The sequence below is a fragment of the Pollicipes pollicipes genome, unplaced genomic scaffold, assembly GCF_011947565.3.
Source record: "Pollicipes pollicipes isolate AB1234 unplaced genomic scaffold, Ppol_2.1 Scaffold_3087;HRSCAF=3621_pilon_pilon_pilon, whole genome shotgun sequence".
Lineage (NCBI taxonomy): Eukaryota > Metazoa > Arthropoda > Thecostraca > Pollicipedomorpha > Pollicipedidae > Pollicipes > Pollicipes pollicipes.
The window spans coordinates 13,026,276-13,041,303 of NW_023596225.1; the positions used below are offsets into that span (position 1 = coordinate 13,026,276).

Here is a 15,028-nt window from a genome sequence, read left to right on the forward strand (position 1 = left end):
CACATTGACGCACGTATAGTTTCCAAGTTATTTCCAAAAAACTCTCTCAACCGGCGCTCGATGAGGATTTTGCAATTGCTGCACCAGCTCTTTGACAGCACAGAAGCACCCGCCACTGCACTTACACACTAATTGGACCATGGTCTCTTGTTCAGAAATGAAAAAATGGCGTTTGGATGTTTTTGTTTTCTTCGACAAAATGGCCCCCCCCAAAATATTCGGTGTGCGCCCGGTGAGGAAAAATGTTCTGAAGAAGTGGTATCATCGGCTTACATCGTTTGCATGTTAAAGCACCGTTCGATTTTCCTTCGTTCGTTAGATGTGATTTCTGAACAATTTACTACCCCAAAAACGGCTGTTTTCAATCTGCACGTGCATCCAAGTTATACGCGTGCAGGATTTCATGTTGGCGCTCAAATGGGAAGAAAAAACGTCCGCTACGGAAATAGGCCGTTTTTTCCAATGAGGTGGCCGCGGCCAGATTTCCTATCACTTGCATGTTGACAACAACGCCACCGAATTCATGTTCCACCACTGTGTATCGTCTACACTGGCAGTCTGCTTTCAAACGGAGCTCTCAGAATATCTCTTAAGCTCTCAGAAACAAAACCATGGAAATTTGCGGACCATCAAGAATTCTATATGTTTCCAACAACGAACAAATGTTTTGCTATATATCATTCGACGCGCAATCGCACGGCGAAAGCGATGGTATATCTTAAAACGTAAACCCACGTATACTTTGCAGGTTATTTCCCAAAAAATCTTTCAATCGGCGCTGGGCGTTGATTTTGCAAGTGCTGCACAAACTGTTTGGGGTCACAGAAACACTTTCCGCTGCACTTACACAGTAAATGGACCATGCCCTTTCATCCAGAAATGAAAAAACCGCCTTTGGAAATTTCTCAATTCTTTCGATAAAATGGCTACCACAAAACTTTCCGTCGGCACCCGGTGATCAAAAATGTTGTCAACAAGTGGCAACATCTGTTTGGACCTTGCCCGTTCATTCCGGAATGAAAAAATCCCATTTCCGAAAATTTTTAATTCTTTCGACAATATGGCTACCCCAAAATTTTCGGCCAGCACCCAGTGATAAAGAATGTTGTCAACAAGTGGGATCATCGGTTCCCATCGTTTGCGACTTAAAGCATCTTTCGATCTTTATTGGTTCGTTAGAAATGAATTTGGAACATTTTTCTACCCGAAGTCGGCTGTTTTCAATCTGAACATGCATCCAATTTGTACGCGTGCGGGATTTTATGTTGGCGCTCATATGGGTCAAAATAACGTCCGCTACTGAAATGGGTCGTTTTTCGCATTTAAGTGGCCGCGGACAGATTTCTGATCACTTGCATGTTGACAACAATGCCACTATATGCTTGTTTCACCACTGTGTACCGTCTGCACCGCAATCTGCTTTCAAACGGAGGGGCTCTCAGAAACAAAACCATGATTATTTGCCGCCATCAAGAATGCTATATGTTTCCAGCAACGCACTAATGTTTGACTAACTAGCATTCGACGCGCAATCGCACGGCGAGCAAGATGCTTATCTTAAAACATTTACGCACGTATAGTTTGCAAGCTTTTTCCAAAAAAACTCCAACGGCGCTCGATGTTGATTTTGCAATTGCTGCACAAACTGTTTGGATGCACAGAAACACTTTCCGCTGCACTTACACACTAAGTGGTCCATGTCCTTTCATTCAGAAATGAAAAAATCGCCTTTGGAAAATTTTCAATTCTTTCGACAGAATGGCTATCCCCAAGTTTTCGGTCGGCACCCGGTGATCAAAAATGCTGTCAACAAGTGGTATCATCGGTTTCCATGTTTTGCAAGTTAAAGTATCTTTTGATTTTCATTGGTTTGCTAGATATGAGTTTGGAACATTTTGCAACCCGAAGACGGCTGTTTTCAATCTGAACATGCATCCAATTTGTACGCTTGCAGGATTTCATATTGGCCCTCATATGAGTCGAAAAATCATCCGTTTCTGAAATGGGTCGTTTTTCGCATCAAATTGGACGCGGCCAGATTTGTGATCACTTGGATGTTGATAACAATGCCACTGAATGCTTGTTCCACCACTGTGTATCGTCTGCATCGGCGATCTGCTTTCAAAGTGAGCGGCTCTGAGAAACAAAACCATGGAAATTGGCGGCCATTATGCATGCTACAAGTTTCCAGCAACGCACTAATGTTTTCCTATGTATCATTCGACGTGCAATCGCACGGTGAACACCTTGCATATCTCAAAATATTTACGCACGTATAGTTTGCAAGTTTTTTCCAAAAAATACTCTCAAACGGCGCTCGATGTTGATTTTTCAATAGCTGCACAAGATGTTGGCATCCACAGAAACACTTATTGCTGCACTTACACACTAAATGAACCATGCCGTTTCCTTCCGAGATGAAATAATCGCGTTTGAAAAATTTTCAGTTTTTTCGACAAAATGGCCCCCGGAATATTTTCGGCCAGCTTTTGCAACTTTTTTCTACCCGAAAAACGTCTGCTTTCAGTCTGAACATGCGTCGACGGTTTACGCGTGCTGGATTTCATATTGGCCATCATATGGGTCGAAAAACGTCCGCTTCTGGAATGGGTCGTTTTTCGCATCAGAGTGCCCGCGGCCAGATTTGTGATCCTTTTCATGTTGACAGCAATGCCACTGAATGCTTGTTCCACCGCTGTGTATCGTCTACACCGGCATTGTGCTTTCAAACGGAGCGGCTCTCATAACAAAACCATTGAATTTTGCGGCCATCAAGAATGCTATAGATATCCAGCAACGCACTAGCAATTTACTATATATCATTCGACGCGGACTCGTACGGCGCACACGGTGGTATATTTTACAAGCTAATCGCACGTATAGTTTTGACGTTATTTCCAAAAAACTCTCTTAAACGCCGCTCGATGTTGATTTTGCAATTGCTGCACATGCTGTTCACCTGCACAGAAACACTTGCCGCTGCACTTGGACACTAACTGGATCATGCCCTCTTCTTAAGAATTGAAAAAATGGCGTTTGGAAAGTTTTTATTTTCTTCCACAAACTGGTCCCCCCAAAATATTCGGTCGGTGCCCGGTGAGGAAATCTGTTTGCAAGAAGTGGGAGGATCGGTTTGCATCGTTTGGAAGGTAAAGCACCTCGCGATTTTGATTGGTTCTTTAGATATGTGTTTGGAACATTTTACGAGCCGAAAAACGGCTGTTTTCAATCTGAACATGCATCCGATTATTACGCCCGCTGGATTTCATTTTGGCCCTCATATGGGTCGAAAAAACGTCCGTTTCTGAAATGCGCCGTTTTTCGTATCGAAGTGGCCGCGGCCAGATTTGCGATCACTTGCATGTTAACAACGCAACTGAATGCCTGTTACACTGTGTATCTGTGTGTACACTGTGTGTACACTGTGTATCGTCTCCACCGGTAATCTGCTTTCAAACGGAGGTGCTCTGAGAAACAAAACCATGGAAATTTGCGGCCGTTAAGAATGCTATATGTTTCCAGCAACGCACTAATGTTTTACTATATATTACTCGACGCGTGATCGCACGGTGAACACGATGGTATTAACTTACAACCTTATTGCACGTATAGTTTTGAAGTTATTTGCAAAAAACACTCAAACGGCGCCCGATGTTGATTTTGCAATTGCTGCACAAGCTGTTTGCCTGCACAGAAACACTTGCCGTTGCACTTATACACTATTTGGACCATGCCCTTTCATTCAGAAATGAGAAAATCGCGTTTGGAAAGTTTTCATTTTTTTCGACAAAATGCCCCCCCCCCCCAAATTTTCGGTCGGCACCCGGTGAGCAAAAATGTTGTTAACAAGTGGTATCATCGGTTTACATCGTTTGCAAGTTAAAGCACCGTTCGATTTTCATTGGTTCGTTAGATATGAGTTTGGAACATTTTACTAGCCGAAAAACGGCTGTTTTCAATCTGAACATGCCTCCAATTTGTACGCGTGCTGGATTCATATTGGCCCCCATATGGGTCGAAAATCGTCCGTTTCTGAAATGGGCCGTTTTTTTGCATCGAGGTGGCGGAGGCCAGATTTGCGATCACTTGCATGTTGACAACAACGCCACTGAATGCTTGTTCCACCACTGTGTATCGTCTGCACCGGCAATCTGCTTTCAAACGGAGCGGCTCTCAGAAACAAAATCATGGAAATTTGCGGCCATCAAGATTGCTATATGTTTCCAGCACGCACTAACGTTTTACCATATATCATTCGACGTGCAAGCGCACGGCAAACACGATGGTATAACTTAAAACATTAACGCACGTATACTTTTCAAGTTATTTCCAAAAAAGTCTCTTAAACGGCGCTCGATGTTGATTTTGCAATGTCTGCACAAGCTGTTTGCCTGCACAGAAACACTTGCCGCGGCGCCTACACACATTTTGGACCATGCCCTTTCATTCAGAAATGAAAAAATCGCGTTTGGAACTTTAATTTTTTCGACAAAATGGCCCCCCCCCAAATTTTCGGTGGGCACCCGGTGAGCAAAAATGTTGTCAACAAGTGGTAACATCGGTTTACGTCGTTTGCAAGTTAAAGCACCCTTCGATTTTCGTTGGTTCGTTAGATATGAGTTTGAAACATTTTACTACTCGAAAAAGGGCTGTTTTCATTCTGAACATTCGTCCGATTTGTGCCCGTGGTGGATTTCATATCGGCCCTCATGTGGCTCGAAAAGACGTCTGTTTCTAGAATGGGCCTTTTTTCGCATCAAAGGTACCGCGGACAGATTTGTGATCTTTTGCATGTTGACAACAACGCCACTGAATGCTGATTCCACCGCCGTGTATCGTCTGCACCGGCAATCTTGTTTAAACGGAGCGGCTCTCAGATACAAAGCCATGGGTTTTTCGGCCATCAAGAATGCTATATGTTTCGAGCAACGCACTAATGTTTTGCTATATGTCATTGTACGCCCAATCCCACTGCGAATGTTGTGTTGCTAACCTTAAAGAGCACGGCGTGTCTTTTTGTCTTAGCATTGCTTGAAGCTTTCGTGACCTTTACGGCACCATTTACGGCACTTGCTTGGTTGGGTTCGCGGAACAACAGCTGAACGTTCGCGTACGTTTTTGTCTCAGCAGTGTTTGCAACTTTCGTAATATTTACTGCACAATATTTTGGGTGCGTTATTGTATTGCTAACCTTAAAGAACACACGAGTTGAAAAAGCAATGCAAGTGAACCGTCTTTCTTTCATAAGGGTGAGCACGAAGTCAAATGTGAGTTATATCGCATGGTCTACTAATCTAACCCGAAATGCTCAGCTATTGCGATGATTTTATAAAACTGGGATTAGTGATGGAATCGTACGCGTTTGCTGCAATGTTTTTTTGAAAAATACAAAGAGGTGACATGCTTCCTTTAAGTGTAATGCTCCGGAAATGACTATAATGAAGCAAAAATAAGATATTATGAAATAAGCTCACCTATAACTGTTGGCATAGTTGTTAGTAGGGATAACTACTCCAGACACCACAAATTCTCTGTTTTGTAATTATGATAGACACGTCATGGTTTATTGCGTTATTTGTACAGTGCACAACATTTATTGAGAGCCGACTGACCGCTGTTATGTCCGAAAGTGGTGCTCACTAACGCCAGGTGTGAACGACTCAACAATGAAAGTTTTCTTGGCCTTGAACGCCGCATGGCCGATGGAATGGCGGGATTTGAATGACGTTTCCATGGGGTCATTGATGCCTGGGTGACCTAAAATCAGTCTGCATGAAACAGTCTGCACATCTTCGCGGCCGTGCAACTCAGAAACTAGGGGGGTTTAGGTCTTGAGAAGGGTAGGGCTATAAACTGCGCTCAGTGATACTCAATTTGGCTATTTTTGTTGAAACCCTTATACAAATGATGAACACCTTCTTTCCGGACCTAGCTGATATCAAGCTCCATGATTTTGTGTCTGGAACGAGTCCACACATTGTGGGTGTTTCTAGGGCTTCATAGTGCGCATGCAGGTGCACTGCCGATACGGTCGCACGACAGACACCGCGTGCTGTCCTGCTGCCGCCCTGTGTAGTCCGTTCCTCTCCCCCTCCCCCTCCCCAATGTAAGCGCTGCCGCAAATACCGCAGCTCCATGCCGCTGCGCCATCAGTGAGAGCTAGGTGACGTGAAACAGTTTTGGTCTTTATTTTGGAGTCGTAATAAGGCCCTTAATCAGTAGCTTTCGTCGAGGGCTGCTGTGATATTCATATCTGGTCCTGCGCTGCCTTTCTGATAACATCGTGCTTCCTTCTAGTAAATATGAGTATACAAAGCAGAAAGGTTCGATTTGTAGGAGAAGCTGACATTTGACGTGGCATAATGGAGTAAATTATTACGCTAACAACAAACTACGCATTACCAATCGCGCGATATTGTTGACACGAACCCACTAGTGTTTCCGCTGGGCTGTATCCTTCGTAGTTTGGAAACGACAGGGGGGGGGGGGGGGTAAGGCACGATAACCTTCCCCTATCACTTTGCGTTGGGAAAAACAGCACTCGTCGTTCATCATCCGCGTGCTTTCTTTCAAGTTACCGGTGATTTTACTTTTTGTGGAAACATTGGAATCATTAGCAGCATTAGGTGCCTCATTGATAAAGCAAGGTCACATCCACGCTATAAAGCTTTGATTTTTTCTTATTTCAATTATCGTTGCTTGATTTGTGGTGTTAATTAGCTTCTGAACTAGATAAGTTAGACATTTTGCAAAAAAAGCTGTGCGTCTGATAGAAAACGTGTGCCCTCCACAAAGCTCGTAGCCGGTCTTTGAACGGTACGAAACTTTGAAATTATCTGGTGCAGCTAACTCCCAAATGTTAATTGTGATGCACAAATCTCAAACTTAACAGCTTCCTGCATCATTTGATTTCATATACCAGCTTTACAAAATAAATGAAATGCAATAAAAAATATCGCGTTTTTTTTGGCCCCTGCATGTATGTATGTAACTCACTCCATAGTTAACCTCCTTAATGCTCCGTAATCACGTCCTGATATAGCCATATTCATACACCTGTCCCCAAATTCATGGCGCTTGTTCCGAACTTCTCCCAGCAACAAGCTCCGCTTAGCTGGGTGGACCCCCTGGAGGCCCAGCTCAATACCCAGCACGAAAATGACCAGCTAATTGCCCCTTCGACTTGTGTGTCTGTACAACCCGTACTATCAATGTGAATGAGCAAAAGTAGCTTGTTGGGTGGCTCTACCGGGCTGCCATTAGCTGACTTTGGCTATGACTTCTTAAAGCCTTCTCATCTATGATTTGTCCCTGCTCATTGCATAAGACGATTTTTGACGGGCCTGCACCACCCCTTCGCCTTCTTCTTTATGTCTTTTTTCTCTTCCTAGTTGGGAGTGTCGCGACTTGGTTTGATGTCTTCTGGTGTTAACGTACGGTTCATTTCGTCGCTAGGATTGAGCCAGGACACTCCTCGTTACCTGTTCTTGGGAAACGGTATAGAAACAATGGTGTACGCTGAGTATGCGTATAAAAAAAACATCGACCTCAGGTTGTAGGGGGTGTAGCTTCCTATTCAGTTGGGGACGGCTCTCCCCGTGTGTGTGTGTGTGTGTGTCATTGGGGCTTTACGGCGCACTCAGCTGCTGAGGCTACATGGCGTCGCCTGCCTCTCACCCTGGCAGGAAGGGCGGGCACCGCGGGGAATCGAACCCCGTACCTCTGGTTTCCCAGACGCGCAGTGGTTAACGCAGGCGCGTTAACCACTACACTACCGGCACCCCGGACAGCTCTCCTCCGTCCCCTCCACTTGGACATGAGCTTTCCCAAATTTGCGAAGAAAGTTGGCCAAATTCGTAGAAAAGCACGTTTGGTGGCATATTTTGGGTAGACCTCGGTATATTTGCAATCTTCAGCACTGAACTTAAAGTGGCGATCATTCATGTGGTGACGTGTTGTCGCACACTAAACACACTTTGACACAAACGCAAATGTATGACACATGAGGTTTAATTAGTGCTGAACAACGGACATTCCATAAGCATGGCTGAATTCATACCAGCGCCAGGTCGCCAACGTGCGGCTGTCGCTGGGCGGAAAAAGATGCAGTATTCAGCCAGGAAGCGCAATACAATAACCCCCTCCCCCAACACACACGCACACGTACACGCACACGCACACACGCAAACGCACACGCACACACACACACACACACACACACACACACACACACACACACACACACACACACACACACACACACACACACACACACACACACACACACACACACACACACACACACACACACACACACACACATACACACACAACTTGCTCTCCGCCCTGAACTTTGCTAAAAGAGCCGAGCAAATCCGTGGATAAACTTATTTGTTGGCATAATGTGGGGGTAATTGAGGGTGTTTCAACTGTTCAGCCCTACCCTCCCCCCCCCCGCACTTTTCATACTTTGGTGACACTATTCTTACAAGGTTCGCCTTTGATCAGTCATTCAAAATTCACTATGCGTGCTATTTTGTCCCCACTTGTATCACTGTTCCTCGCCATTATTAACCGTGATAGGCAAGAACGCTTTTTGTGTCAAACTCCAAGCACTTGGTTTAAGAGGACCCGGTTATGGCAATCTGACCAGAGCCGCACACTTGAAAGTACTTGACTTCTTGGAATTCGCTCACCTCCCTCAGCATTGTGCCCTTCTGATTTTCAAGTTGGCTTCAAGATCTTTTACGGCTACGCTGCCATCGCGCTATTGCGCTGTTAATATCGGATCTTGGCTGCCTTCCGGTCGCACACCCGTAGCGGCGTATGATGTTTACTGGTGGTGTTTCGCTGACACCCTACGAGGAGGATTTTTTCACTCCTCTTCCCCATATTTTATGCGATTTTTTTCACTTCTGCCTGACATTGTCTAATCGCACATGCCAAAACCCTATTCCCCGTTTTGAGGTTTTCGGATGTCATCCAAAGCCGAGTTCACTTGAAACCACCAAGCATAAACGAGGCTCCACAGAACCTGGACACCTATGGCTATGTCCTGCCTCACCTACATCTGAATCATGTCTATGTATCCACAGAGCAAGGGCGCCAGGTACGTCCAAGCCCAAGAACCCGAGCGACCCCAGCCGCCTGCACACATTAAGTTTGGTTTGTTCATAAAATGCCTCACAATCTGCAGCTGTGCGCCAAAGGCAAGGTGTTCACATATCCCCTGTTTTTGGGTCTCACCACTGCACCACGAAAGCAGAGGCTGCTGCAAACACTAGCAAGGCCTGGTAGAGAATTTTACTCCACGTACTTCTTTTTTCCCAAGGAAACTTGACTACTAAATTGCATCGCTCCCGAAATGCAGGAGAGAAAAATTTAAGAAATGCCATTTAATTTAAACTTACAGGATGAATAGCACCATTTACGCACTATATTAACAGATCTTAAGTCAAGTCAGCCGATTACAAAATTTTCGAGAAAAGTACCAGTCTTTATATTTATTTAGCTACTTTTGTTTTTCTTGGTATCATACCAGTGTGATGCCACTTTCTTCTTCCTTACTTTTCGATTGCCTTTAGAGATACCATCTGCTGCTCAAAATGTTAACCAATTTCTCTGCAAGAAGCTCGAACTGCAGGCTTGTATGTATTTGATCTATAAATTGGATTAATTCGCCAGCCGCCCAAACATGTTTTATATACACCCAAGGGTGAACAATTCACAGGGAATGAAGGAGACAATTTGAAGAACGGAGCTTATTTTTACCGCCATTTTTGCCCTCCAAAATCTTCGTTTAACTGTTTTTTTTTGTTCATGGCGGTGCTCAATGAGGATAAATCCAAGCTTTTCGAGTTTCTGGCTTACCATGCTATCTGGCAAGGCTTAAAGTAGCCTTGCCTAATGCGCCTCTTTATGGCAGCATTAGAATACGCTGCCATATGTCGCCTTGGGACAGACCTGACGCAGCTAATACAGAAGTGTTTGACGGCGAAATTCTGTCCTGTGGATATGTTTGTCATGCGCACGTCTTACTTGTTTCGCGTTTTAATCTCGAAGGTTGGTGGGCATTTCAACGCATGATTGGTAACAGAGCTAGCCATTTTCTGTTTTAATGCATCGGGTTTTGCCATAAGACAAGTGATGATACCACAAAACATGCAATTGGCTTATTTTGTTACATGTTCTTGGTTATTTGCCCCAAATTTCTTAAAGTGGTCCCTCATGGCTGCTTGAACCAGATGTTTTCTATAGTTGTCATGGTTTGCTGACCAGCACATGACTGCACTGTGTATATTCACTATATTTTTAACACAAGGATACTCTAAGCTTCATAGCAATTATAATATGAGTTAGATATTGTTATGTAACAAATAGCCAGACCACCCCATTTAAAATGTGAAGCCAACATCTCAAACTTTGTCATTTAATATGAATAAACAAGCCCAAATGGATGCATTTGCTGCAGCTGAAAAGGCAAGCAGCAATACTGGCATGGTCATCTAAAAGTTATGCTATTTTTTGAGGAGAGACTGTTTTGTGGAGCATACCCATTATTGCCTGTGACACAGGCTAACCATGACAATCAAAATAAGTTATTCAAAGTGATCTAAAGTGTTTTAACTTGCATGTTGTCAGCTTCGTCTGATGTCAACAAGCATGCAGAAACGAACTGAATAAAATGCAAGTCGAAACCAGCCAAAAACTAGTAGCTTTAAACATCATGTTTTTATCACAAGTGCTGCTGTCAACAGATAGGTGAGTTGAGATGATGTTCATCACATGGGCCATTCTAAGTTAGGTTAAGTTGGTCAAGTGCATGGCAAGTGGCAATAGGAATTGTGCAAGAATCAGTTACTCACAACTGCTGCTGTGATACAAGCAGGTTATACAGGATGAGATGATGTAAGCTGCCTCTTTAGGTTAGGCATAGGCTACTTTCATGGAAATAAGCCTTGGTATTTTGTAAGAAACAGTAGCAAAATGTTTGTTTTCTCTGACCCCACCTTAACAGAACCCAGAAGTATGTCTATTGTGTTTGGCTTGGTGCTGAGCTGATGTTTAGGGGTCCAATGTTTTTTTTTTGTTTTAGTGTTTTATGTTTGCTGAATTTTCTGTTGTTATAATGTTATTGAATTTGCTTTGCTTTGTTTTGTTTTAAAAGTGCTGTGGAAGGGAATTTAAAAGTGCAGCTTGAAATTATAAGTGTTAATAATATGTTATGCTCATAATACTGTCATGAAATTACTATGCTTTAACACGCGCCCGGCTGGCCTGCTAGATACCCTTCGCTCGGGTGTGTGTGTGGAGGGGGGGGGGGTAATTTGAACCCCCCTCTGAGATCTCGGGAACTAAGAAAGTTAGAGGCACCAAATTTACAGGGTGGCTTGACCTATACATGAACTCATTTAGGTTAGGGTTCCAGCATCCTAGGTCATGACCCTCAGGGCAAATAAGGTCCAACAATGTCAAATTCCAGGTTGGTCTCCAAAGTGCCCCCAGAACCTAGGCAACTGTCTTTAAGCAATAGGTCACAAGCCCATTTGAGGTCATTGACCTTGTTTGACCCTTTGAAGGTCATAGTGACCAAAATGATCCAAGACTGCTCCACGTTTTCATTTGAATAAGCGACAAAGATTACACTAGGCAGTATGTTCCTAAAACAAAATGCTGGACCCGGGTCGTCTGGGGTCAGCGGCCTGTTCTGACCTCTAAGAAGTCAATAGAAAATGTATGATGCGGTTCCTGCTGCCAATAAATTCGAAATGAGCACCAGACACTATCCCATGCAGCAAGCCCTAGAGTAATAAATCAAGTTGGTTTTGACCTTGGTCTGACCATCATACTTGACCTTAGGTCAACGTAATTTGTTCATTCAATATTTGCGGTGCCTAAGAAAGCATCTCAGATGTTTATGTCTTCGTCAAACACTCCGTTGTTGTATCAGATTGAAGGATTCCCTAGAAATTGCCCTCGCTGAAACCATTGGATGACTTTGACCTGCCATAGGTCAGCGGCGTTACAAGGTACATCTAAAACTGGTATGTGAAACGATCTGCTGTGCAATTTTCTACAGCTATGCAAAATGTGGCGCGGCTACGTCGCGCTGTTAAAAAACCATTCGGGAAAAGCCCTCGGGGGGGGAAGGGTCAAGTTGCCCCCCCCCCCCCCACCCGAGCGCGTGTCAATGTATTCTGTTTCACTTTAATGGCCTAAGATGTTAAAAACGAAATAGTTTTGTCAGGTTTCTGATATTACGTCCATGCCAACTTGAAATAGATGTCTTTGTATGCTGAAGCATCCGTCACGAGCCCATAAGTTCCGTCTTTTGTGAATGGATTTTCTCACTCCCGCACGGTCTTTTTGCGATGGAATTTTTCACTCCCACCCTAGTTCAAAAGCGATTCTAGCTCCCTGTAAAGACTAGTACTTTTCTCGCAAAATTTTGTCATCAGCTAGTTTGACCTGAAATACGTGGGGTAAAATTCTCTACCAGGCCTTGCTGGTGTTTGCACCAGGCTCTGCTTTCTTGGTGTGGTGGTGAGACCAAAAAAATGGGGGATGCGTGAAAACCTTGCAATTGGCGCACAGCTGCAGATTGTGATGCATTTTGTAAACAAACCAAACTTAATGCGTGCAAGCGGCTGGGGTCGCTGGGGTTCTTGGGCTTGGAGGTACCTGGCGCCCTTGCTCTGTGCATACATAGACATGATTCAGATATAGGTGAGGCCGGACATAGCATTGGTGTCCAGGTTCTGCGGAGCCTTGTTTATGCTTGGTGGTTTCAAGTGGGCTCGGTTTTAGATGACATCTGAAAACCTCAGAAGGGGAAATAGGGGTTTGGCATGTGCCATTAGACAATGTCAGGCAGGAGTGAAAAATTCACGTAAAATATGGGGAAGAGGAGTGAAAAATTCCTCCTCATAGGGTGTTGCTTTACACCCAAAGTCGGCAATTCTAGGACACTGCCCTCGGAAGAAGGGCGGGCACCGCGGGGAATCGAACCCCGTACCTCTGGCTTCCCAGACGCGCAGTGGTTAACGCAGCCATGTTAACCACTACACTACCGGCACCCCACTAGGCCTCGCCCGATTACACTCAGCTTCAAAGGGAGAAATGATGCAGGTTTAAGGTACCAGTAAGCCTACCGCCTACAGTTCGAGCACTGTTCCCATAGGTCTCCGTAAATTGTTTGGATCAGGGTAAGTGACGTAGCTGCGCGTCACGCGACATCGCTGGGAGTCGTCGAGCGTCACTGATATGGTCAGCAGCGGATGGGCGGACGATTAACTGTTTAGCAGCGCATGCCACAGAGTGCAAGCAAAACACTCCCAGAACTTGGTGTGGATCTCAGAGCTTTCTCAGCAAGTCATAGTATTCGGCGGCACGGGACAGCATCTGTCCCCTCACCACGAAACACGAGCATTAAGAGGGGCACAACTGCCGATGACAAGCCGATGAAAAATAATCCAAGGAATATTTATTTTGTACAAAACGTTAATGATACAAATCTGAAAAAATACGGCGATCGACTTTCCTCATGGCACCAAACCAAATACACGAAGTAGACGCCGTCCGAACAGAATGACAAGCTCCGGCCGCTAGCGGGGGGCCTAGCTTCAACGAACGGCCGGAGGCTGTGACCAGGAGAGCGGCGCCCACTCCACATCCGACACAGAACACTAGCCTAGTTTGCACGGCACGGCGTGCGCAGTCCGTCGCGAGGCGTCTGCGGCCTCCCGGTCACGCGGGGCCGGCGTCGCGCCATCGGCTTGTACAGGGCGATATGCGGACCGGCCACCAGTTTGAGCTCACCGGCGGCACCATCCCGCGGCGCCTCGGGCCCGCGCCAGCCGACGTCGCCCGACGGCGGCCGCGCCACCGCCGCCCACACTGCCGCCGTCCGCGCCGGCGCGAGCGGTCTCACTGCGTCCCGGCGGCATCCCGTTCAGCGCGGCACCGGCGGCGGCGCGGTCACGGGCCCGGTCTGCACCGGCACCCACTAGAACAGGCCCTTCCGTTTCTTTTTGCCGTCCATCGTCCTGCAAAGGGAGAGTGTTGTTAGTGTGGGGTCAGGCCAGCGCTGGCCGCCGAGCGGGGCACGCGTCAAAGGGAGTCTCAGACAGCTGAACGCTCGTGCTCAGAGTAAGGCGACGCAGTTTGAATACGCTGTCGACCCCCGCTGTACGGACACCGCTGGGCGGCCCCTGGGGGCACGTTCACGGCCAGCCACGAGCAAAAAAGCGCCCAAAACCACACATGCTGCAATAGTATGGACGCCGCCGAAATCGCAACAATCAAAACAAGTAAGCAGCTTACGAAACAAATTAGCAGATTTGCCGCGCCAGATGGATTTTGCGTAGACTAACACGAACGCGTTCGCCGCACGACGCAGGCATATGTATTACAGACATTATTTGTATCAAGAAGTCAAAACTTCAGCAGTTTTCGAAACGAGCGACTATACAAGGGGCCAGTATTACCTCCTGCCTAAATTTCGGTGTCATGTACCGACACCAATGCGCTTAGCAGGCGACTTCAAAAAAGCAAGCACCAGGTTCACAGGGACTTTTTATCTACCTGCCCACGCAAAACATCCGTGTAATGAACTCAGCAAACATTGAAAAAGCGTCAAAATGTTGAAAAGCTTAGGTCACGTCACGGTATCTTTAACGATCCTCCTACGTAAACAAGGCTTTTTTGTCACCACATGCCCCAGATTTTGTTTTTGTCGCACAGCGCATTGTAACTGTAGATCTGTCAAAGGAGCTTTGTCCAGTCTCAGCACGGAATTGGGCAAAAATGTGCAGGGTACCCGGCCCGCGGCGGCGACACCGACCGCGTCGCTCGAGCGACAGCGGCTGGCGCACGCAGCGACCGCCGGCCATCGTCTCCACGGCAACCCACACCGCCGGCAGAGTACAGCTCTGCAGCAACGCTCCCGACAGCATTATTTTAATTCACCACATTTTAAGTTCGTCAAAGCATGAAGTTTTAACGCATTTTCTTTAAAAAATTGTCACAT

The 15,028-nt window shown here is 45.9% G+C and overlaps 1 protein-coding gene across 7 annotated transcripts in view; it reads right to left on the minus strand.

The window, feature by feature from the left end:
* Window positions 1-13,461: 13,461 nt before the first annotated feature.
* LOC119090603 (septin-7) overlaps window positions 13,462-15,028 on the minus strand; it is a 43,476-nt gene continuing 41,909 nt past the window's right edge. For 6 of the 7 annotated variants that reach the window (XM_037213435.1, XM_037213436.1, XM_037213432.1 and 3 more), the window contains one exon: window positions 13,462-14,045. Coding sequence is in view for 2 of the 7 variants with exons in the window: in XM_037213432.1 (XP_037069327.1) it covers window positions 14,006-14,045 (40 nt within the window). In the remaining 5 variants the exon portion in view is untranslated. The remainder of the gene's footprint in view (window positions 14,046-15,028) is intronic. The other variant, XM_037213434.1, reaches the window with a different exon arrangement.